The 25,613-nt window shown below is 35.2% G+C and overlaps 1 protein-coding gene across 1 annotated transcript in view; it reads left to right on the forward strand.

The window, feature by feature from the left end:
• Positions 1-25,613, forward strand: part of Stat4 (signal transducer and activator of transcription 4) — a 94,669-nt gene that overhangs the window by 43,899 nt on the left and 25,157 nt on the right. Inside the window, exons 4-10 of the mRNA XM_076865524.1 lie at positions 8,513-8,611; positions 10,669-10,761; positions 14,254-14,332; positions 17,052-17,137; positions 19,788-19,939; positions 21,785-21,943; positions 22,701-22,793. Of these exons, the coding sequence (XP_076721639.1) occupies positions 8,513-8,611; positions 10,669-10,761; positions 14,254-14,332; positions 17,052-17,137; positions 19,788-19,939; positions 21,785-21,943; positions 22,701-22,793 (761 nt within the window). The remainder of the gene's footprint in view (positions 1-8,512; positions 8,612-10,668; positions 10,762-14,253; positions 14,333-17,051; positions 17,138-19,787; positions 19,940-21,784; positions 21,944-22,700; positions 22,794-25,613) is intronic.

Below are 25,613 nucleotides of genomic sequence, written 5' to 3' on the forward strand. Positions count from 1 at the left end.
ATGGCTTGAGCCTGTTAAACAATTGTTCTACCACTGAGCTACATCTCCAGCCCAAAGATTAATTTTTTAAAGCAGTCTTAAGTTTCCTGAAAAATTGAGGAGAAAGTAGGGTTTTCCATATACTTCCTTAGCCTTCCACTCCCACCAGTTTCTCCTACGTCTACATTAGTGTGGTGTATTTTTTTTTTTACAGTTGATGAATCAATATTATTATTAATTGAAGTATTTTGTTTACAATAGGGTTCACATATTTCTATGGGTTTTAACATGTATGATATCATGATTATTCTATATTAGTATCATACAAGGTAGTTTTACTACCCCGCCAAGCCCCTGTGCTCCACACATTTGTCCCTCCTTCTCTCCTAACCTCTGGCAACCACTGACATTTGTATTTTCTGAACAGTTTTGACTTTTTCTAAACATTGTATGGTTGAAATACATTATGATTTGAGATTGACTTCTTTCGCTTAGTAATGTGCATTTAAGTCTCCTCCATGTCTCCATGGCTTGGTAACTCACTTCTCTTTAGCACTGAATAATATTACATTGTCTGGATGTACAATAGTTCATCTATCCATTCCTCAACTGAAGGACATCTTGGCTGCTCCCCAAATTTCAACAGTTATGCATAAAGCTACTATAAATATTCATGTGCAGGTTTTTGTATGGAAACAAATTTTCAGTTCTTTGAGGTAGATACCAAGGAGGGTGATTATTGTATCATATGGTGGTAAGAGTATGTTTAGCTTTATAAGAAACTGCCAAGCTGTTCTCCAGGATATCTGCATCATTTTATATTCCCACCAGCAACGAATAAGAGACTGTGTGGCTTCATATCTTTGTTGGCATTTGGTGATGTTGATGTTTGGGATTTTGGTTATTCTAATAGATGTGTAGTGTTATCTCATTGTTTCAATTTACATTTCCTTTTATAACACATGATTTGGAAAATCTTTTCAAATGTTCATTTGCCATCCTACATCTCCTGTGGTGAGGTGTCTGCTAAGGTGTTTGGCCCATTGCTTTTAAATTACTTCCAGTACATTTTAGTTATATAGATTAATGGGTTTCATTGTGGCATTTTTGTACATGCAAAAACACACTTTGATCATATCCACCCCCGATTCCCCTTCTTCACCTTTATTTTACCTCACCCTCTTGTTCTTTCTCCTCCTCTCCAATAGTCTGTTTGCTGCTCTCCTGTCTTTATTTTTTCCCTTAAATTTCACATATGAGGGAAAATGTAAGATACTTGTTTTTCTGTGTCAGCCTTATTTTGCTTAACTTTATGACCTCCAGTTCCATCCATTTTCCTGTGAATCACATGATTTATGTCTGATAATATTCCATTGTGAATATATATACCCTACTTTCCTTAACCATTCATCTTGGATAGGCATCTAGGCTGATTCTATAACTTGGATATTGTGAACTGTGTCACAAATAAACATGGGTAGCCAGGTACCTCTATAGTGTCCTATCTTTAATTCCTACTAGTATATTCTAAGGAGTGATATAGTTGGATCATATGGTATAGTTCTATTTTTAGTCTTCTGAGGAACCTCCATACTAATTTTCACAGTGGCTATACTAGTTGATATTCCTACCATGTATAAGAGTTCCTCTTCCCCCAAATCTTCACAATCATTTATGATTTTTTTGTATTCTTGATGATTGCCTTTCGGTCTGGGATGAGATGGAATCCCAATGTAGTTTTGATTTGCATTTCCCTGAAGATAACTTTTTTTTTCCATATAATTATTAGCCATTTGAACTTCTTTTGAGAAGTGTCTATTTAGTTAAATTGCGTTCAGCCCATTTTTAAATTGAGTTTGCTCTCTTATTTTTGACTTAAAAATTTATATTTTGGACAAGAGTTCTTTATAAGATATGTCTCTTACAAATATTTTCCCCAAGTCCATGACTTGCCTTTTCATTCTTTAACAATGTGTTGTGGAGCAGACAATTTCAATGTCAATGAAGTTTCCCTAATCAGTTTTTCTCTCACAGTCTGTGTCTTTGGGTGTTGTATCTGACAGTCATTGCCAGCTATCCTGACCACATCTTCTTGGCCTCATTATATTAGTTCCGTGGAATAGAATTCCAACTGCCAGCATCTTCACTTTTTTTTTTTTTTCTTCAGGACTGGAAGTATATGATAACAGCTGATGTAAAAATACTCCAGTTCCAGAGTCCCTGGGTAGATAACTAAAAGTCCATGTTCCATAGAGTTCCTGGGGTTTCCAGCCCATCTTAGCAAACGGCTCGATAGCATACCCATGGCTCGCTGCCTTCTCTTCCTATTTTATTGGTCCACTCTGTTTTTTGGAATAAATTCTCACTGAAACTACTTGCACTGGAATCCGTGTCTCAGGGTCAGTCTCTGGAGGAACTCAAACCAAGACAGTAGTAGGTATGTATCTCTTCAAAATCCTCCTTTGGTCACTATTGCCTTGCGATTTTGGGGATCTTCTGAATCCAGCAGCGTCAGGGTATAGCAGTCAGAAAGCAACATCTGATAAATTCCTTACAACGCAAAGGACGTTAATTGAGTGTGGTGCAGACTCTCCCAATGTGTCAAGAGGATCATGTCAAGGGGAAAGCTCTCAGGCTCTGTGCCACCCAAATGGAGATTATTTTGAGTAGGCTTTCTCACATTTGTTACTTCTCTGATACTCTTTGGACCTTTTGAAGGAAAAAAAGCAGATATACTAGTCGTTCTTTAATGATAAGTCAAATTTAGAAATTAGGTAGAAAGGAAATTGGAAGGAAAGCCAAGGAATTTAGCATAAAGTAATAGATTGTAGTATTATAGTCATCTTTTTTGCTAGCATTTTAACATCACTCAAATCAGAATGCATCCTATAATCAATAAAACTCTTAATTGCTGTTGCCATGTAGCAATGACAATGTCATGGTTATTGCCTGTGATGTGAAATTGGGTCATTGTTACTCATGTTGTTGAGACTGCAGTTGAATTAAATGCACTGTTGTTATAACACATGTTGAGTTTAATTGCTATTTAGAATGTCATCCAAATATAACACTATGATTGAGGGTTGAAACAAATAGTCACCATGTTTACAGAATGGGATGTTAACAAATCAGCAGGGGACAAATTTGGTATCTGTTTAACAAATATTTGTCATTCAATGAATGATCTTAAATTTCGTATTTTCTTGGAAAGCAACAATAAAGTGCTTTACAGGATGGGAAAAAAAATTGACCCACAAGTAGATGAAGTCATATTTTATGACTGAAATGGATGCCTAAAGTAAGAGTGGCAACAGAAATTGCCAAGTCCTTATAATAGTTAAAGAAATCAGCACAATAAAAACCTAGAGTACGTGCATCATGCATTGCTCAGCATTATCATTAAGATGTACAACATTAATTCATCTGAAACATCCTGCTGAAGAATGTTCTGAACTTTCAGCATAACAACACTGGGGAAAAAATGAAAGTATGTTCTCAGTCCAGCAAGTAATGCAGACAGGTGGGAGGTCATTTTGCCTTGGAAGACCTAAAGCTACCATGTCAATGCAGAAAGGTCTTTAGGGGATGAGAGTGTGAGTTTGGATTACGAAGCAGTGTACCACTGTGGCTGTATGTCTGACTGCTGACTACTGGAGTTGCTACTATATTTAATTTTAAAGTTTAAAACAATATCTAAGAACAAGACCTTCTTCAAAGGTGTTAAGAGTGAGCCATTATAGCATGTGGATGGTGGCTGAGCTGATGGAAGACTGATTAGAAGTCTTCTGGAACTGACATCTGGGGACCCTACTATATTATTGTAGGGGACAGATGAGGCAGGGCACCGAAGATAGCAGGAAATAGTTTTATTTGGCTGCAGCCAGGTTCAGAGGGTACAGCTTGCGCTGTAATCAATTAATCCCCTGAACCTCAAGTTCAGGTAGTTTCAGAAACTTTATACCCAGCATGTAAGGGGAGGGGCTCAGAAGTTCACAGTTTGCAAAAGTTCACATAAAAGCAGCTCCCTCTTTCACTGTTCTGAACAAGTTAACCCTTAAAGGACAATGCCTGAGAAGGGGACAGCTTCTTCTCCCCTTTCTTCCAACCCCTGCCAGCTGTTACCATGGAGCCCAATTGGTAACTTCTCTTATCTTAGACATGTAGACATCTCTGTGAAGTTCAGCTCAAGGCCAGAGGCCTTGTTAAAAGATCTGTTTGCATTTGCAAACACACTTTTACAAACTACTATCCTGGATAAATGTTTGTGAAAAACTAGGAAAACAGGTGTTCAGCACCTGGAGTGCTGATTTTTTTCAGGCCAGTGGCTAAGTAATAGAGCAACAGGAAAATAGAAAGTTTACCTACATTGAACTCTTTTGTAGAGACTCTTCTGCTCATAGTCCTAAAATCAATTATGGTGAAGATTCCTGGAGAAGCTTAATTAAGATTTTCTGTGGAGGAGGGGGTGGTGCCACTACAATATATTCAAGTTCTCAATGATTTCATGGACATCTATCTGAAAGTTAAGTAATGATCTCAGGTAAAAGTAAAGTGATATGACTGCTGAACACAACACTATTACTAGACCATGACCTTCAAGGTTTCAATCAACAAATCATTTAAGAACCATTTGCAGAAGGAATGTGAGTCCTGGTTCTTACCTGGAACCTTCTATTGAGAACTGCTGGTAAGATCAAGAAAGTAGCAGCATCACAACTTACAGAATGGGAACAATTGTTGGACATACTCTAAAGAAATAATGTGTCACTGACATTCATGGTGACCTACAAGACAGTATTTTGTGAAAAAAAAATATGGAAGCCTGAATTTAAAAGAGATTTAGAAAAATTGAACTCTAAGAAGTTTTAGGAATATATTAACTTACTTATTTTATGTATATTTGCCCTTTTATATATGTACAATACTGACATATGATTAAATATCTATACCCATCTTGAAATAAATAAAAGTTCTCTCAGTAAGGAAAAACACTGTATTATGTCTTAGATCATATTTTTGCTTCAAGGTAAAATGTATTATTAGTGATAAAAATCAGTTCAAACATTTTATTCTTCCACAATACATAACTAAATGTGTCTGACAGAGGCACAAAGAAAAAAATTCACAAAGGAGCTTTAAACATAATCTTCTCATTAATTGATCAAATCGATCAGGCAAAAACGAATCAACAAGAATGTAGAAATTTAAACAAAATCATTAACAAATTTGATTCAACGCAACTGGTATAAAATATTCATACCTAACAGCAGCTGAATCCACATTCTTTACAAGTTAACATAAAACTTTTATAAAATATCCATGTGCTCGGCCACAAAACAAGTCTCAACAAATATAAAGTGATTGAAGTCATTCAGAATCTGTATTCTGATCAATCCATTATTCTGTACAATTAACATGCAGTAAGAAAAAATTTAAATTATGGTAGAAATCAGCTTTTATTAAAAAGTGGAATATCCATATGTTTGTAAATTAACATTTCTAAATAAGTCTTAGAATAGAGGTGAAATCCTGATGAAAACTGAATGATTGAAAAGGAGGAAAATTTTATCAATATTTGCACAAGGTATAATTTGTGTATACAGAAAATTCAAAAGAATCTACAGATAAAATATTAAAAATGGCAAAAATTTGAAATACATCATTAGAATAAGAGTTTAGCAAGTTTGCTGAATTAAAACTAAATATACAAAAATCATTTATACATATATATTATATATATGCAACAAACAACTAGAAAAGATATAATTTATTTCAGTGCTGGAAAAACCCCACTACGTAGAAATAACCTTAACAAAAGATATTTAAGATCTCTATGTGAAAAAAATTATAATGTTTAATAGAGACACTGAAGAATGTATAAGTAATTGGATTAGAACACAGTTATAAACATGCCAAGTCTCTCCACATTTGTCTGAAGACTTAATACTGAATTCTCAACATGGATGTGTGTGGGTGTGGAAGGGGGGGCGTAGTTTAACAAGCTGATTCTAAAATGAATATGGAAATGCAAATAAAACCTATTTTACTTGATTGACATCAGAACTTATTACAAAGGTACAATCATAAAGATAATCTGTTGATAAAGCACAGATAGAAGGCTGAGATGGAAAAGAGTCCAGAAAAAAAACTCACCCACATACAGACACTTGGTTTTTGACCAAGGCACAGCAAGCAGTGAGGAAATGTTGGTGGAACTATGTATCTACATGAAAGAAAAAAAGTGAAGGAACCTCTCATTACTAACAAGCTCCAAGTGAATTATAATTAATGACAAAATCACGAAGACTTAAATATCATAGGAAAAAAATCTCCATGACTGTAGCTTAGGGAAAGATTCCTTGAACACATCATAAAAAACACTATGATAAAGAAGAGATGACTACATTGACTTCACTGTAATTAAAATTTCTGTTCAGGCTAGAAGAGAGTGTGAGAACTAGACAGAGAGTAGAAGACAGCTGCAGAAACAGATGCCTGAGAGACCCACACACAACCGAAAGGGGCAGTTTCTCTTTCTCCAGCTTCCTTTTTCTTCCTTTTTCCCACCAGCCCACACCTTGGGGTTTGTTTTCTTGCTGTTTGAACGTCCATGTACTTAGTAACTACTCAAAGGTGAACATGAGTACATCTCTGGTATTTAGAAAAGGAAGAGCACTCATTTGATATTGAGTCCACAGTGATCAATTTTTCATAAAGTGTTTTGTCAGATATGTTTAAGTGAGGCACTAAGAAAATGCAATTAAAAAATGAAAAAGACATCCTAGATAAAAACAATGTTGATTCCTGGCTCTTAACAAAGGAAAAAAAAAATGAGTCATTTAATCTCTCAAGATCTGGGGGAAACTGAATCTGAAAAGAAAGGTAAAAGAAGTTTAAGTAAGAGAGGAAAATGGAAAAGTGTACAACAAAGCTGAGAATGTTGAAAGATAGCATCTGAGTGATCAAGGAAATACTCCACAGCAGTGAGAAAAATAAAGACCAATACTGGTAATTCTTGAGGTAGTGGAGAACTCCCCATCTTAGGATGAGTCCTCAAGTTCCAAATGACCCTAGGAAAAGCCCTTTCTTTTTAATGATGCTATTTTTTTTTTTTTAAGTAAATTGAAATCAAAACGAGAAAACACAGTTTTTCTTAGGAAATTAAGTGCAGGTTACATGAAAAAAAAAATAGATGGGAAAATTAACAACAGGAATAAATTCTAATAGAGAATCTGAAATTGCCAACATCAACAATCAGAGACATAGAATCTGGGCTTAATAAATAGGATCATTTTCATTTCTTTGACTTCTGAGTTTCAGTCAATTCATTTTCGTTGTTTTCTTTTGAAGATTTCTGGTTTATAGCGGAAAAAATAGTTTTAAAAACTGCAGAACATTGAAGAGCAGGAATCCAGAGAGTTGGTATTTACCCTCACTTTACAAATAGAAGTGTTAAATTAACATGCATCATCTGATAAAATTGTGTCAGCAGTCACAACCATAAAAATGTGTATTTAACTACTAACCTTATTTTTTCCCATAGAGATACCCTTTGGTTTGCCAGTCTGTATAATCTACTTTTGATTAATTGTTAATTTTCCACTTTGTGGATTGTTATTTTATTTTTCCTGCTATTGACCTTTGTCCATTTCGTGGGTTTAGTACCACCTTCAGAGAGGAGGGTAGAGGGAAACTAAATTAGTGCATTTGTCTACTATGCCTTCTGCTAATCTTGCCTTGGAAAAAGTTGAGTAAAGAAGTTTAACATGACTAAAATAATAGTGTTATTCCAATTAGTTCTATAAATTAAGGCTAGAAAACTCAGAGGAGGCCTTGTTTGTAAGATAAATGAGTGCTGGGCTCACTCATTGGGGGCACTATGGCAACTGTGGGTGGTACATAATGCCCCTGAAGGGATCCAAGTATTTTAATTTACAACATGTACCTGATGGCCAAATTAGGCCCACGGGTTGCCAGTTAACAATATCTGCACCATTAACCTTGGCAATAAAGGATGTGGTAGCTTAGATGTCATACAAATATTGTTGCTGAAATGTGACTACAGTTTCACTTGAGTATCCTAATATAGTTATGAGTTAGTCAATATGAACACCACCAAATAAGGACAAAAATTAATGTTTTAAGCATGAAGCACAGAATTAACAAGTGCATGGCTTGGCCCACCCTTGTTCATGATAATTCACAGGGAAATAACTCCTGTATTTAAAATCTGCCCTACACCCCCCAAAAAACTGACCCTTTGGAGTGTGTTTAGGATCTATCCTAAAGAGGTGGTTAAGAACAATGATTAATCAATAAAAGTGATTTTTTGCAGGCAAAGAGATCAATATGCTCTTAAGAGTGTACCTTTGCAATGAGTTCCTGTAACTTTGTAATGGAATAGATTACTGGAACAAATCCCAATTAATTTCACATGCTTATTGGGAGATTATTGTTTATTTTCAAGCAGGGACGTCTCCTTATTGTACAATATACTTAAGCTCTTGTGCTGTTTTTGCTCACTCTTTTTCAGGGAAAATTTCATGGAAATCCAATGCATGTAGCTGTGGTTATTTCAAACTGTTTAAGGGAAGAGAGGAGAATATTGGCTGCAGCCAACATGCCTGTCCAGGTAATATTTTCTGAATATGTGATCCCGCTATCACCTTGAACTCAATTTCTGTGCAACAAAAGTTTTTAACTTCTAAACCAGCTTCTTCTACCCGTGAGTGGTGTTGACCATTTTTTTCCATCATTTGCAATCACAGTCTTTAGTAATTCCTTTGCTCTCCTCCATGTTGAGATAATTACCAAGTATCTCCAGAGTTTCTTTCTAGAATCTTCCCTAGACATTCTTTTCTGCTTCCACTAGCCACACTCTGGCTAGCAATCTAGGAATATAGTAACCACCTGAATTCCTAATTAGCAGTTTGGACTCTGCTTCCACAGCTACATCTATCTTTGCAGACTGATCTTGTATAAAACCCTCCTGTACTTTCCTGTTCCCTACCTCATATATCTAAACTTGTTCACCAGCAGAAATTTTGTCCCAAAGAAACGCCATAAATATACTTGCTTGTTGATTGTTTGAATGTACTTTGCCCGCAATGTATTATTTAGGTTATATTTTATCCTTCTATCTGAATGACCTCAGAGCCCCCATCAAAGAAGAAGGGTAAATGAAGCCTTTAAGAAATGCTTTTTCATTTAATTATTAGAAAAAGAAGAGAAAATATAAATAATCAATTTTCCAAATGATATTCTTCACGATTTAATAAATCATAGCGCTACATTTATTTTTGAAGGTCTAATAAACATATCTTTTTAACTATTAACCATTCTCAGACTTAGTTATTGTCAAGTTATAGCTTTAGTGGAAGATATAAAAGATAGTGCCTTTTTCATTTAATTTAAACATTGTAGTAAGTTTCTAAAGTGCATTCAGTTTGACTGAATGTCTTTTGATTAAAAATTAAGAAGCCATCATGAATACATGATGTTCTCATATACATTCTTGGTAGTCCTTTTTGTATCCCTTTAATCTCTAGTCGTGTGTGTGTGTGTGTGTGTGTGTGTGTGTGTTTGTGTAAGTTGTTTATCTCAATGACAAATATTAAATTTGAGTGAATGCTCATATATGTCACTCTGAAAATAATCTGCCAGTACCATATATTACCATGAAAAAAAGCACTAGTTTTTTAAATTTCAGCTAAGTAGACAAGTAATAGAGATCAAAATGAGAGAAAGGGAATTTTATAAAGTCTTTACCTAGCTGAAGAATGTGGTGTAGGTGAAAAGCACCTGACCAAGAGTCAAGGACATGGGTTGCACTTGAGGTCCCTCCACTGATTTGCTGTGGGTTTGCGTATGGCATCATCAACCCTAACCATTGTTTCCCACTGGACTGGGAGGTGAAGGGGCTGCCTGCATGTCTCACTCTCCCTTCTAGCTGCCTATGTAGCTTTTCATCTGAGGAACATACTCAGGGTCAGATCTAGAGTGGCTAAGAAGTGGTGCTTGGAGAAGCTTCTTGATCTTTGTGCTTAACCAGACTCATATTTTTACATTTTCTTTAGTAAACTCCTTTTGTTCTAAATCCCATAAAAGCAGGCTGGACATCCTCAGTTGTGAATTTAAGTCCAACTTATTGTAATTTCTCTATGCTGATTTTTAAATTAAATGTATTGGTTTTGTAAAATCTAAGGAATGAAGATCTGCTCTAGAAAATTAGGAACGTTTTAAAAATCATACAATCATCTGCAATTTCAGTATTCACTGATAACATTTTGGTGTGTGTCTTCTTCCAATCATAGGTACTTGAGTCTACATATCTTTGCATATATCCATATATTTGTGAATAAAAACATATATAATACCTATACACAAACATAAGCAATTGAGATCATATTCATGTATCTATATATATGGAGGGGTTTATAATCTGCTCAGTTCCTTAAAATTTAATGCTGTTAGTCATTAAATATATTTTTATAGCATGATTTTTGTTATTATGCTGGGAATTGAACCTGGACCCTCTGTGTGCTAAGCACATAGTGCCCCTGAGCATAGTTTTTAGTGGCAGGATAATATTCTGTATCAAACTGACCCAAAGTATATAGTATATATATGGCATTTATTATAAATCAACTTTATCAACATGAGTGAAATTCCAAGTTTTACTCTTTCTAGGGACCTCTGGAGAAATCCTTACAAAGTTCTTCAGTTTCAGAAAGACAGAGGAATGTGGAGCACAAAGTGTCTGCCATTAAAAACAGTGTGCAGGTGAGTGAGACCTTTTGAGACGTCTAGAAAGGGCAGCCTCTCTTCTCCCACAGTTAGCTGTGCACCTTCCTCCCGAAGGCCCAAAGTTAGTATATACAGTGAACAAAAGAGAGTTTATTAATATGATAAATATTCCTTACATACTCTGTTTATATAGAGAGGATTTCTTTGTGGGAAGCCCTTTAACTTCTCTGATAAAGTGCTATCAGGTTATCTATTTTCTTCTTGAATAAGCTTTAGTAATTTATGCTTTTCAAGAAATATCTCCATTTCACCTAAATTGTCTTTATTGGCATAAAGTTGTTCATAAGATTCCTTATTATCCTTTGAATATATGTAGAATCTATAATGCTGTCACACCTTGATATGATACTGACAAATTGTGTTTTCTTTTATTCCCCAAATCAGTCTTGTCAGAGATTTATTAATTTCATTAATTTAGAAAAAAATCTTAAATAGCACTAACTTTCCACTATTTTGGATATAAAATAAAATGCTAATTTTCCTTTCTAAAACATAGCATTCGCTTCTTCTTATTCCAAAAATTAGAATTCCATAAAATTAAATAAACTATAAATAAAAAAGATAAACTGGCCCATGCATATATTGTCTGATAGTAAGCCTAGGGGTCAAGTGACAGTATCTAAACATTTACTTTTAGACTTCTGATTTAGTGATTCTCCATAATTAAAGCAGGCCTGCAAAGGCCTTCTCTTACACTGTAACAGGAAGGAATCAGTTTCTCAAGATAGACCAAAGGCAAAAGGCCTTTGTACATTATAAAACCAAGGTATCTACTGGTTCTACAAGTGAATAAAGGCAGAGAGTGATTATTTTATTATAGTAAGAATACTTAAGCACATTAATCAACTACATAGACAGGTTTTGCATAGAACACAATTTCCTTTTTTTTTAATCTACACTGGAAATCGGACCTAGGGCCTTGAGCATGATAGGCAAGTGCTCTACCATGGAATTACATCCTCAGCCCCTCAAACTCCTTTTAATTCCTGAAAAGCATGGTACAACAGAGGCCCCACCCTTTGGAGCCCTAACCAGATAATTTCCCCAGGTCCATGCATCACCTCTTTGAGTATTCCCTTTGCCTTTACAGAGTTCTGGGCTGCCTTGAGAAATGATTGAATGACAAGGGAGGAAAGGCCAGGACCCCTTGTCTCATATTGGAATATGATGTAGATCTTGCTCCTGGTTTTCTTAAGGGATCAAACCAAAGCAGACTGCAGTGAAGACCATGTGCTTTCTTAGCTCCTTGCCCCCCTCCCTGTCCTTCTCCTGCATGTCCATTCTCCTAACACTCCCTCCATAAATCCCAGGTACCTTATCCTGATCCTAGCTCTGATCCCAGGAAGACTTGCCTAACATAGAGGCAAAACAGTACTTCCCCATCAAGGCACTTGCCCCACTTAGTCCAGAAACTCCATCTCTCTGTGGAATGTTTTGGTACATGATACTCCTATAAGGCTTCTCAGACATCAAGAGAGCTTTTGCAGGTTATTGCTAGCAGTTTGCAGAAAACAATATCTGAAAGCCTTTTAATTACCTCAGCATTGACTTTTTGGAGTATAGTTTAATATACTTTTCATTCCTTTTGATATGCTTTGCATTAGAAGATTCTGAAAGATATTGCCTTCTTTTAGCTTTTAATTAATTTTGAGTTCAAGACATGGAGCTGCCATATACCTCTGCTTTAAAGCTATCGTATTTTATTTTGTTATGTTTTCCCAGTATGTGGGTTCCCTGACTTTTAGTAACCTACAGCCTTCCAAAGTTTGTTGCTCTTTCCAAAATTTAACACTAAAATTAAAAGCCACGAGTGGTATTGAAATGTAGTGAAAAGAAATAGTGAAGACTTTGAAGCTAGACTAGACTGGATTTGAATTCTAGCTTGAGTCTTTATTACTATGATTTTTGTGCCTGGACATCCTCCTAGGAAACTGGAAATAAGTTACTTTGCCTGTGGCTGAAAGAAGGATGTATATAAGGTTGAGGCATAGCCAAGTTTACTCAAAAAGTCTTAGCTATTATTGTTATGTAGACAGTATACTGTGTAGTCAATAACTCTGACTTTTCTTTTCTAAGATTTAGAACTGTCAAGAACATCACTTTAGAGTGAGATAACAAGCAGGGAGAAAGAGTAATCATGGCTAAAGCTTATAGATCGTGGTGTTTGCAACATGGCACTATTATGAGCAGTTTAACTCATGTGATCTTATTATAATCATTTTACTCATGTGACTTCAATTATCATGAGGGTAGTTATTATTCACCTTCCTCCCTCCCCTAGTCTGCCCCATCCCATTTTACAGATGAAGAAAGTGAAGTGCAAAAACATTTGCTCAAAGTTCTTACAGGTTAATAATCATGGAGTTGCAACTCAAATTCAGACTCTGGCCCCAAATTTGATACTTTTTTTTAGTTATAAATGAACACAATATCTTTATTTTTTTTTTTAATATGGTGCTGAGGATTGAACGCAGTGCCTCACTCATGCTAGGCGAGCACTCTACCTCTGAGCCACAACCCCAGCCCATTGATGCTTTTCTTCAGCAATAATTTAATTAACTAAAATTTGGAATTCATGGAGGCTGATGTGTGTTTACACACATCTTTTGGGGGGGCAGCTGAGTCTTTCCTTAGAGAAGACTAATTGAAATAAGTAGGCAGTAGAATCTTTTGACTGTCTAAGAAAGGAAAGTAGTCTTAAATCTACGAAGCAAGTTGTCTGGTTTTGGGTTAGGACCAGAGTCAGACTGCCAGACTTTCCCACAAAACTCTTCACAGAGAAACCATGTGACCTTGGACAAGAGAGACCTTTTACACCTTGAAGCCTCTGCTTCTTCCTTTCCTACCTGTGAGTGAGGTGAAGTCTAAATTAGATAATACACAAAAAGCCTTTAGCCCAGATCTTGACATTTAATACCAATATGATGGAGCAGAAAAACATCATCAATTTAAGAGAAAATAAAACAAAAAATCTCAAAGACAGAAACTTCCTGGAGAAAACACCAGGTATATTTTAGGTAGAAATTTTTTTAAAAATTTAGGTTGAATTATCATCGAATTTAGCATATTTGAAAGGAGATTAAGCAAAAAGTGATCATTAGTACATTAATCCAGAGATAGAAAAGCCAAAGTACCCATTTTCTCTAGTTTAAAAGAAAAAGATGATAGGAGCAGTATCACCTGGAGCTCATTGAGAAATGAGAAATAAGACACCAAAAGATTTCCAAATAAGCTAAGGAAAAAAATAGTGGGAAGAGCTAATTTGACCTGGTTATTCCAGTGTTATTCAACTTTCATATGAATTAGATTTTCAGAAATATAGGTTCAGTGTCCTTGAATGGTGTTGAAGATTGGAAGCACCAGTGTAATATTTAAAGGTACTTATGATGCTGTTTCTTGGATGTGCTTAAACACCGCAACATCCTTCAATGCTTTCTTTTGAGTGAGTATATATTCTTTTGCATAAAGATGACAGAACAAGATGCCAAATACCTAGAAGACCTTCAAGATGAATTTGACTACAGGTATAAAACAATTCAGACAATGGGTAAGTTTTCGTTTTGTCTATAACTCTACCTAAGGATATAAAGGCTGAATGACAGGGTTTCTTCTATACTTAACAAAGTTGATCTACTTCCCTAGGGAAGCCTTTTTTTTTTTTTTTTTAAAGGCAAAATGTAGGCAAGGAAGGAGTATTTCTTTGTTTTTGATTCTTCCTTTTCTCTACATATAAATATATAGATCTTTTAACCAATCATTTCAAAGCAAATTATAAAGTACATGAGAAATCATGCCTACTTCAACATGCATCTCTCAAAAATAAGAACATTTTCCTAAAGAATCAAAAATATCCCTATCACAAGAAATAAAAATATTAATTGCCTAATATGATCAGGGCATGACTAGTATCCCCAGTGATTTTTTAAAATATCATTTCTAGAATTACAAAATAGAAATGTGCTTTATAAGAAAAATGAAAAATAGGCAAATGCACTAAATAAAAATTCCATGAATTTTCAAAATCTAAAGGTAAACTGTTGAAATGTATTTTCTTACAGCCTTTTCTGTCTGTTTGTATACATACTTGTCTACTGACTTTCAAAAAATGAGACTGCATATATACAGTTTTGTATACTAACTTTATTTTTACTCATTTTATTTTAAATTACTTCCCCATATATCAAAAATTATTCAAAAGTATAATGTAATAATTGTATAAATATCAAAATAAAAGTACGCTAGAAATTATTTGGCTCTATTGTTAAACAGTGAGGTTATTTACAATTAAATTTTTTAAGAAATAGAAAGGAAATACTAAATTATTCACAATAGCTAAGATTTAACAGTACTAACAGATTGATAGTTTAAAGTATGCTGCAATTATGAAGAAAACTGGTGAAATTCTAGTTAGATCTGGACTAGTTAATGGGATTTCGGTCATGTTAGTTCATTTGTTTTGATCATTGTACTGTGCTTATGTCCAACAATGTAGAATACTGGGAACTCTAATATTTTTGCAGCATTTTTATAATTATAAAATTATTTTAAAATAACTTTTAAAAATAAACCAGATAGAAACCTTTAATTTCTGGAATCACCTTTAACTACTAAAATGTTATCTTAAGATGTATATTGATGGAAGTATGGATGATTGTGATAAAATGTCTAACTTTTTTGTAAGTGTGGGGTGAGGTATTTTGGGTGTTCTTCCTAGCATATTCAGAAAGTCTTGACTTCCATGAAATATCATTCAAAATGTCTATGATTATTTGTTCATACTATTTTTCCCCTCAGAAGAAAGAGCACAAACATGGGTTTAATATGTTATCAAAGGAATCCATGCTCCTAAAAGGGTTTAGAACCACTGTAAATTTAATAAAGCATTACAGTTTCCTGAAGACAACCTTATCTCAAATTTCATGTGTAAACTACCAACATTAAGAATTAGCACATAGCAAAATACGCTAAACAATTAAACTATTTTGAACTTAATACATTATGATCTGAGTCACTTTAATGTTTTCATTTCTTCACGTGCATTATGAAAAATAAAAAGTGATTATTTTTATCATTCAAATCAAAACTACTTATTTGGTTCATCCCACCCTGTTATAAGTGAAATTAAATATAAGGGAAACAAATTATGGTGACGATCTGAATGAAGTTTTCAGTTGAAAAGTGCTGCATATGGAAGATTTTTCTACATATAAGGTCTAAGAAGTTGTGAACTAATATGAACAGAAAGGAGCTCCTTTGTTGAGAAATTTGCTACAATGTTGTTCTTCACAATTACACAAATCAGATCAGTATCCCCAACCCTCATTTTATGGATATGAAAGGGTGGTATGAGCAATCATTTGTTATATCAATAAAATTTAATGTTCAAATTAAGTAATATGATGTTTGCTTATTGCACATCTCCCCATGATCAACCATTTTTGTTTTGTTTCATTTTAGACATTTTTCTTACTTTAGCACTCAGTTTCACTTCTGATTTTATTGTAAGGGCCAGCCCTTTTTTTTTTTTTCAAGAAAAATGGAAAACAGAGAATTAGTTTTTATTAGTTCTTGAGACTCAGTAGATAAAACTTACTCTCCAAGGCAGTAACTCTTGATTCCCAAGAATAAGTAGAGCAGAGAAGAGAGGGATATATAAAGAGCTGAAAGAGTAAAATATGATTTAATACTGGGCACAAAGAGAAGCTCCCTTCCTTTCTTATTTATGTCACATAACCAAGGTTATCTTGAATGCAGAGGTACACACAAGGAAATCATTACAAACATTTTTTTATCTTTCCTCCCACCACCACCACCAAAAAAAAAAAAAAAAAACGAATATTCAGCGAAGAGTTGAAGATAAAGGAGTCCTCTTAGGCATGCTTGGATGTCATTATCCTGGCAAAATTAGCATGCTCTTGAACTTACAAGAGCAAAATACACTAAACAATGAAACTATTTTGAACTTAATATATTATGATTTGAGTCACCTTAATATTTTTCAGTGCTGCATGTGCATTATGAAGAATAAAGTGTTTCATTTTAGAAATGAAATTTCTAAATTTTAGAATAATTCATTTCTAAAAGTTTCCTCTTTATTTCTAAAATTTTCGGAGCTCAACTCTGGTAGCCCCATTTAGTCTTTCATAGTCTCTGCCCTCCTCCTGCCCAAGACCACTTTAGGATAGCAGATTGAGGCAGACGGACTTTCAGAAGTGGAGCGCTTTGCCACGGAGAGAGTTCCAAATCTGATCTCTTTGCCTTTGCAGATCAGAGTGACAAAAATAATGCCCTGATGAATCAGGAAGTGTTGACGCTGCAAGAAATGCTTAATAGCCTGGACTTTAAGAGAAAGGTTAGTGAAGAATTTTAATTTGACCATTTATCTATTTTTCTCCTTTTCCTAAACCCACTCCTACTGAAAAGAATTGAGCTCTTAGATTCTTTTTTAAAAAATTAATTTATTTGTTCTAATTTATTATACATGACAGCAGAATGCACTTTGATTCATAGTACACAAAGGAAGCACAATTTTTCATTTCTCTGATTGTACACAAAGTAGAGTCACACCATTCATGTCTTCATACATGTATCTAGGGTAATTATGTTCATCTCATTCCACCATCTTTCCTATCTCTGTGCCCCTTCCCCTTCCTCCTCTTTGCCCTATCCAAAGTTCCTCCATTCCTCCCATGCTCCCCCACCCCACACCAATTATGGATCAGCATCCACTTATCAAAGAAAACATCTGCCCTTTGGTTTTGGGGATTGGCTTACTTCACTTAGCATGGTACTCTCCAACTCCATCCATTTACCTGCAAACACCATGATTTTATTCTCTTTTAATGCCGAGTAATATTCCATTGTGTATATATACCACAATTTCTTTATCCAATCATCTATTGAAGGGCATCTAGGTTGTTTCCACAATTTAGCTATTGTGAATTATGCTGCTATGAACATTGATGTGACTTCATGACTGTAGAATGCTGTTTTTAAGTCCTTTGGGTATAAACCAAGGAGTGGGATAGCTGGGTCTAAGGAATCTCCATACTGCTTTCCAGATTGGTTGCACCAATTTGCAGTCCTGCCAGCAATGTATGAGTGTGCCTTTTCCCCCACATCCTCACCAATACTTATTGTTGCTTGTATTCTTTTTTAAAATATTTTTTAGATGAACACAATACCTTTATTTTTATTTGTTTTTATTTTTATGTGGTGCTAAGGATTGAACCCAGCGCCTCGCACTGCTAGGCGAGTGCTCTACTGCTGAGCCACAACCTCAGTCCCTTGTTGCTTGTACTTAATAACTGCCATTCTAACTGGAATGAGATGAAATCTTAGAGTAGCTTTGATTTTCTTTTCTCTAATTGCTAGAGATGCTGAACATTTTTTCATATATTTGCTGATTGATTGTATATCTTCTTCTGAGAAGTGGCTGTTCAGTTCCTTAGCCCATTTATTGATTGGGTTGTTTGTTGTTTTGGTATTAAGTTTTTTGAATTCTGTATATATCCTGGAGATTAGTGCTCTATCTGATGTTTATGTGTTAAAAATTTTCTCCCATTCTGAACACCAAAGGGGTAAATGGCAATGTTTCTAGGAACAGTACTTAGCTGTTGGCCATGTTTCCTGTAGTAATTTTACAAAACTGAACTTCTCTAGGGCTTTTTTAAAAAATTACTTTAATTTTTATTATTTATTCATTTATTTATTTTTCCATGATACATTTATTGTAGGCATAATTAATTTTAAGGTGGGAATTTACTCAAAATTTTTTACAGTATTTCACACATAGTTGTTTTTGTGGCTATACATAATACGCTGAGATGGGTTCTAGTACACATGTATAATTAAACAATTACTTGATGACTACCGAAATTTTATTAGGAAAATAAGTGTTTTGGTTTCTACTCTGAGATATGACACTATTAAGAAATTTCCTAGATTTTAGAATAATTTGTTGGCAACCAAACATATTCAATCTGATCACTGTGCAAAGAAGAGAAAACTTTTTTTTCTAATTCAATTAAATACTTTCCAAGAGGAGACACACCTCTATTTCAACTTTCTACCTCTTTTTGAAAGAAAATGTAACTGATATTTAATCATTAACTGATGAATCAATAATTCATTTCTAAAAGTTGAGCTCCATTTCTTTTTGTTGTTCAGGAATTTGCATGATATTAAAAAGTTTAAAAATTATTTTCACTCTAAATTAATCATAAGTTTAAACAGTTCTCCATCAGATTTTAAGCATGTAAATATTAATCCAAGGTTAAACTTAGTGTTTTATGCATAAAGCACTAAGTTTGTATGTCTATACTATACATTTTATACATGCCATCATATTCTACTCTAGAAATAAAATTTTAGGGAAAAGGTGGGGAACATTGGAAATAATTTAACCCATTCACTTGACTGTATGATGAGAAGACCAAGTTTCAAAAAGATTAAATGTTTTTTTCTGAATTCATATAGAGTGTGGAAAATCCAGGACAGAAACTCACATTTTTTTTAACCCTGCCTAGGCCTTGGAAAGTTATGATTCTCCACATTGCCTCCCCAGATCCAAATAAAGTCCTAATACAAATTAACACAGAAAGACTCAAATTTTAGCCAGTACATTTTCAAATAAATGGATAATCATTTTTTTAAAAAATAATTACACTTATAAACTTCATTTTAAAATATAAATATATGGTTTCTGAATCCATGATTCAATATCATCACAGAAGTTACCAATTTAACATATTTATATTGAAATGTCTTTAAGAGAATGTTAAACTGTGGTCATTTTTCTTTCCTTATGATGTTCTCTAGATGCAATCATTTGGTTGTTTAAAAGACAGTGCTATGGCAAATAAAAGCTGGTATTTGATAAAATGTTTGGTCAACATTTTAACCAAGCCTTTGTCTCCCAGGTCCAATTGTTTATAAGCTAAATTGTGAGCAACTCTGGTTGTTCTTGTGAAAGCCTATTGGTCCTCACCTTTGTTTTTTAGGAAACACTCAGCAAGATGACACAGATAGTAAATGAAACAGACTTGCTCATGAACAGCATGCTGATAGAGGAGCTACAGGACTGGAAGAGGCGGCAGCAGATTGCCTGCATAGGAGGTCCACTCCACAACGGGCTCGACCAGCTTCAAAACTGGTAAAGCGAATTGACTTTAGTTTCTAGTGAAAACCACAGGAAGTAGAAAACAGTGTCACCCAGCTGGAGAATGCAGGTTGACATATAGCTTATAGGTGGCTTGGCTTATTAGCAGCTGGGAGCCTTACAGTTGGACATGAAGATGGAATTGTTATCAGGGCTCTGGATCCTCATTCCTTTGGGGGAGGAATGAAGCATCTGCAGAATGCATAAGAATTGTTTATTTTGTACAAACAAAATACCAATCACAAATGAGATTTGGGAACCAGTAATACATTTTTTAAAATGATATAATCATTGTTTAACTTCAAAAACCTGAAAACAGATATCTCCACTTTTTAAATACGTCTTAAGATACCAGAGTTAAACATGAGTTTTGTGTTTTTAACAGACATTTATTTTGTTCTTTGTTGGTCAAAGAATACAAAATTTCAGGTAGAGAGGAAAAAAATAGTTCAAGATATTTATTGTACAACGTGGTGTGACTGTAGTTAATGATTTATTGTAACTTGCAAGTTGCTAAGAAAGTAGATTTTAGGTTTTTCAAACCTCCCAAAATAGGTGAGGTAATATATATTATTTAACTTCAATTTAGCCTTCTCACAGTGTGTAAATATATCAAAACTTCATATTATATGCTACAAGCATATGCAATTTTTATTTTTCAATTAAAAAATAAGTTTATAAAGTGTCAAGCGGTTAGCACGGCATGGCATCCCCCAGCTGTGTATACACACATGCATACCCTCTCATTATAAGATAAAAATGTTGATCGGGTTTTCCACCTCATAAATATAAAATAAAACTGTCTGAGAGAACAATTGGAAAGTATGATGAGAAGCAAAAATGTACAGTTAAAATCTCAAGTTGCTTTTTTAAAGTACACTTTAATACAAATGGAAACACATAGTAAGTAACTGGGACCCCTCACTAAAAGCTCTGCCCAGCCAGGCCTGTTTCTTAAGAAATGTAAGGAGTTGGGCTCATTTTAAAACAAATTATTTTCCTTGGGGAGTTACTTTGGTTTTCTAAACCCACAGTACTCTCTGTTGTGGTGAAAACAAAATAATAAAGGGGGAGTAATAAAGAATTTTAAATGTAATGGTGCTGAGACCAAAACCCAGCAGAGACTGGACAGCTCTTCCGTAATCTTTCATGCATGGTATTTAGAAAGAGCTGCTGTGGGCCAGGTGAACCTCTGAAGTCTGATAAGATGTTCCTCCTCCCCTAGCGGGAGACCTCTTGCTTGTCCATTTCAAGTGTTCTTAATCTTTCCTATTTTTCTGGCCCAAGCCCCATCTCTATTTTTGAGGTCAAATCACCACATAGTGAGTAGAACTCTAAGCACATATCAGAAGCAAGCATTTTTAAATTCTATTTACCTTTTGCCAGAGGAACTTGTAATATACATGCATGGAGGGGGAGGTCAGTTTTACATTTTTTTTCCATCAGTATTCTTACACATAACTTTCTTCATGACATGCATTTTATAGCTTTAAATTTGCTTTCTTTGCCTTTAACTGAGTGCCATATTGATATATTTATACTTAATGAGCTTAAACAAAGGCTAACTGAGAGGGATGCAATTCCAGATACTGATGAAATTTCATAAGTGATACCCATAATTTAAAGTATGAATTTAAAAATATTTAACATAGATGATGCATATTCAAGAAGAAATGTATTAGGAAAATAAAAATAAAAACTTCCACTAGCCTTACTGAAATTACGTGATTCACTTAATTAACTTGATAATTACTTATTAATTTAAGTTTTGCAAAAATATGATCAATTGTTAAAATGCTTGGTTATTAAGTGGAAAAACTATCATGTGCTGTTCAATAGCTTTACCCTATTGGCAGAAAGTCTCTTCCAACTCAGAAGGCAATTGGAGAAGTTAGAGGAACAATCTACCAAAATGACATATGAAGGTGACCCTATCCCACTGCAAAGAATGCACCTGCTAGAAAGAGTGACCTTCTTGATCTACAACCTTTTCAAGAAGTAAGTGAAGTGCTATTAGTTTCCTAATTCATGGCATCCTCAGTTCTGTGAAGTTATAAGGACACCCTGCCTGAGGCTTTGGTTTCCGGTGAAGGAGTAGCAGGAAATATGGAATAGTGGGCCTTAGGAAGAAGCCAATACAGCCCCCAGAAAGTTCTAGAAACACGTTTCTACTCTTCACTTTTATTCATCAATACTTTTCTCCCCAGTGGACTCAATTTGTCATGAACTAAGCTATATCACCCACTCAGCTCAGTTTTCACATTTTAGGAAAGATTTTGAGGTTGTTTTTTTTTCTTCAGTGCATATCCATGAAGTGAGGGATGGAGAACATTTTTGTGTTTATAAGCTCACTAAAGAAAAAAAATAGCCGTATGCTCCTAATTATAGTATGATAATTTGTAAATGTGCATACTAATGTTCAATCCATGACTATTCAGTAGCATGAAATTAACTATGTTTAATATGATAAAAATGGACCTTTATTAATGAATTAAATATAATAATTAAGAATTACTTGCTGTTGTTAATTAGGACAATCTTTAGGCATTGCCTATCTTGTGGTAATTATTTATGAGAAGTTGTTGGAATGATTTGAATTTAATGGGAGTTTTGAGGTCTTCTAGATGTAGCGTATTTGGACTGAGAGGATACGAACAGGAAAGCAACCTGTCCTTCTGTGGTTTGCAGTCTGTCAATATTGTCAATGTTTTTAAATGGTGTGCTTTATTTCCTTTTCAATTTCCTTTTCATCTAGTTCATTTGTGGTTGAGCGACAGCCGTGCATGCCAACCCACCCTCAGAGGCCGATGGTACTTAAAACCCTCATTCAGTTCACTGTAAAACTAAGGTAGGCAGAACACATTCTATCATTTCTTTTCCAGGGAGCCATCGCCACTATGTAACCAAGGCTAGTTTCTCTTATGTTACCTTACATGCAACCTTTTTGAGTACCCGCTGTGTTCCCAGCACTGAGCTTTGGTAAATTCCTGCAGAAATGTTGGGATGAGAGCTTTGCTTGTCCAGAGCATGACGATGTGGGATATTAATGAGGAAGTGAGGGATATTACCATGAAAGCATGGAATTATAATGTCACAATGGGGTTAACTGCTGGACAGGTTAACTTGAGGGGACTGGAGAGATGAAGAAGGGGAGGAGAATTGCAGGAGAGTGAGAGTATAGAAACAATGGCTTCCTAAGTCTGTTTTTGTATTGGTGGGGAGCAAAGAGAGATGGAATGCAGAAGACAGATGGGGGACAGATTGGGAAGGCTTTGAATATCCTATGCAGGAAACACATTCTTCCCTTGTGATTACCCAGTAATTGGCTTATTGGATTTTCCACAAAAACTCTGAATACTATAATTTTCAGTATATCCTTACTGTGTATCTGATTTAAAGACACATGGGCTTGGTATTATTTTTGTTTTTCTTTAACCATGTGTGTATTTGATCTTTTTCCATAAGCATGCACAATCAAAATGTAGTTTTCCCTAATAACACTTAAAACAATGAGTTTTGAGTTCTTATTTTCATCATGGTTCAAACTCTAAAAACTAAAGCTCTAAATTTCTAATCATTAAGTCACCTCTAGAAAGCTGAAACCACAGACTAATAAGTCAAGAGGAGGTAAAGCTGTGGTACAAATTTGGGTTCTATAATAAGGGTCCCTGATTACCAACATCTGACCACCATCTATAAAGGGAAGGTACTTGTCCTCAATTTGCATTCCAAAACCGCGATTAAACTTCTCGGTTTCTTTGTGTGAATTTTGCATCAACACCTAAATACCAAAAACAAAAAAGCAGTCATCACGCTTCTTTGTAAAATTTTATTCTTCTCAAAACTTGTTCATTCCTCAACCCCACATCTCTGTGTAAGTCAGAAGACTGTATAAAGGGAAATAGGATGGATCAGTGGTGTACCTCTTATACCTTATCACCCCCTACAGATGGTGTAGTAAGTCTAAGATGCTCTCTGAGACAATAGAGGACAGAGTAGGCATTGCCCAGCAAGGCGTTCTGAGTGGAGAGGCCCCTGCAAGGCATCACCTTGCCTTCTGGTTGAAGTGACTGCCTGGGGCACAGAACATCAGCCCTGGTGTGAGAGTCCTGCCATCTTCTACTGGACTGCTGGGCCCTCAGCCTCTCTCTGAACCCTGCTCCCCATTGTCTTGATCAATGATCCTATATTTTCTACCATAGCATGGTATTCTTCTATTTCAAATGGAGGGTAACTGGGGATTCCAGTGTCATCATCAGAGTGAATCTGATCCTTCCCGAAGCAGGACAGAAAGGAAGGTGGAGAGGGAAGGAATCTGGCCTGATTTCATGGGACCACACACCCTCTGCACCACCCACCACTAAGGACTTCATATTTAACACACGCCTAACTCAGAAACTGGTCTTGTGCTTTGTACTGGGCATTTAAGGAACCTTTGTTACAATCCACCTTTTGTTTGTGCTGTCTGTGATCCATTTTATTTCTCTGTTGCTGGTACGGTATCATTATACTCTATATTCCCTCTATTTGGCTGGACTCTTTGGTTTGGTATTGCCATGTTTATATTTCTCCCTTTCCCAGTCGTTGCTACACCAGTTTCCAGGTACCTGAAACTCTACTGGGTACTTTAAATATGTTGAGTGAGCGGCTTGGGATGTGCATGTAAATGAATGGTTGAGTGAGTGAGTACATACATAAATATCTCTGCTGCTGCACTGAATCCACAGATAGATCAGATCACAGGACACACTCCAAAGATTTGAGGAAGCAAAAGAATAAAGCATGGTCTGACAACAGGAGGAACTGAAGGAATTGTTGTTCCACACTTTCCTTGTTTGTTTGAAGTTATGTCATTTTTAGTTTTGAACATTTTTGCTGTTCCTAAGTATAGTATATTTAAATGTGTGCAGTATTTTTGTTGTTGGTGGCGGGGTTTATTTATTTTTTTGGTACTATGGATTGAACCCAGGGGCACTTTACCATAGAGCTATATTCCCAGCCCTTTTTATTTTATTTTATTTTATTATTCTTTGGTACTGGGGATTGAACCCAGTAGGGCTTAACCACAGAGCCACATCCCCAGGCCTTTTTATATTTATTTTGAGAATAAAATATAAAAGAGTCTTGCTAAATTGCTTAGGGCCTCACTAAGTTGCTGAGGCTGGCAATGAACTTGTGATCCTCCCATTTCAGCCTCCCAAGCTGCTGGAATCACAGGTATAGTGTACCCTAACCCCTAAGTATAGTGTGTTTAAAGATTACAAGTGTATTTGAATTGGGATTTTCCATATCCATTTAAGAGGCCTGGTCTTTCTCAATATTTTCTCCACAAAACAGTTACCATAGAACATACAGTTTTACTAAGTTTTCCATTTTTTTTTTTATAATATAAGAATAAAATGGAGAGGCTGGGATTGTGGCTCCATGGTGGAGCGCTCCCCTAGCAAGGGCAGGACCCAGGTTCGATCCTCAGTACCACATAAAAATAAAGGCATTGTGTTGTGTCCATCTACACCTAAAAAATAAATATTAAAAAAAAAAAGAATAAAATGGAGCCACATACTTGCGATTTTTTTCCTTGTAGCTATACATTTAACTCAGGTTTGAACTGTAGCCAAAATATGAAACTATTTACCTGCCAGGGTAATGTATTATTCAGCATACACCA

Source organism: Callospermophilus lateralis, chromosome 9 (assembly GCF_048772815.1).
Source record: "Callospermophilus lateralis isolate mCalLat2 chromosome 9, mCalLat2.hap1, whole genome shotgun sequence".
Lineage (NCBI taxonomy): Eukaryota > Metazoa > Chordata > Mammalia > Rodentia > Sciuridae > Callospermophilus > Callospermophilus lateralis.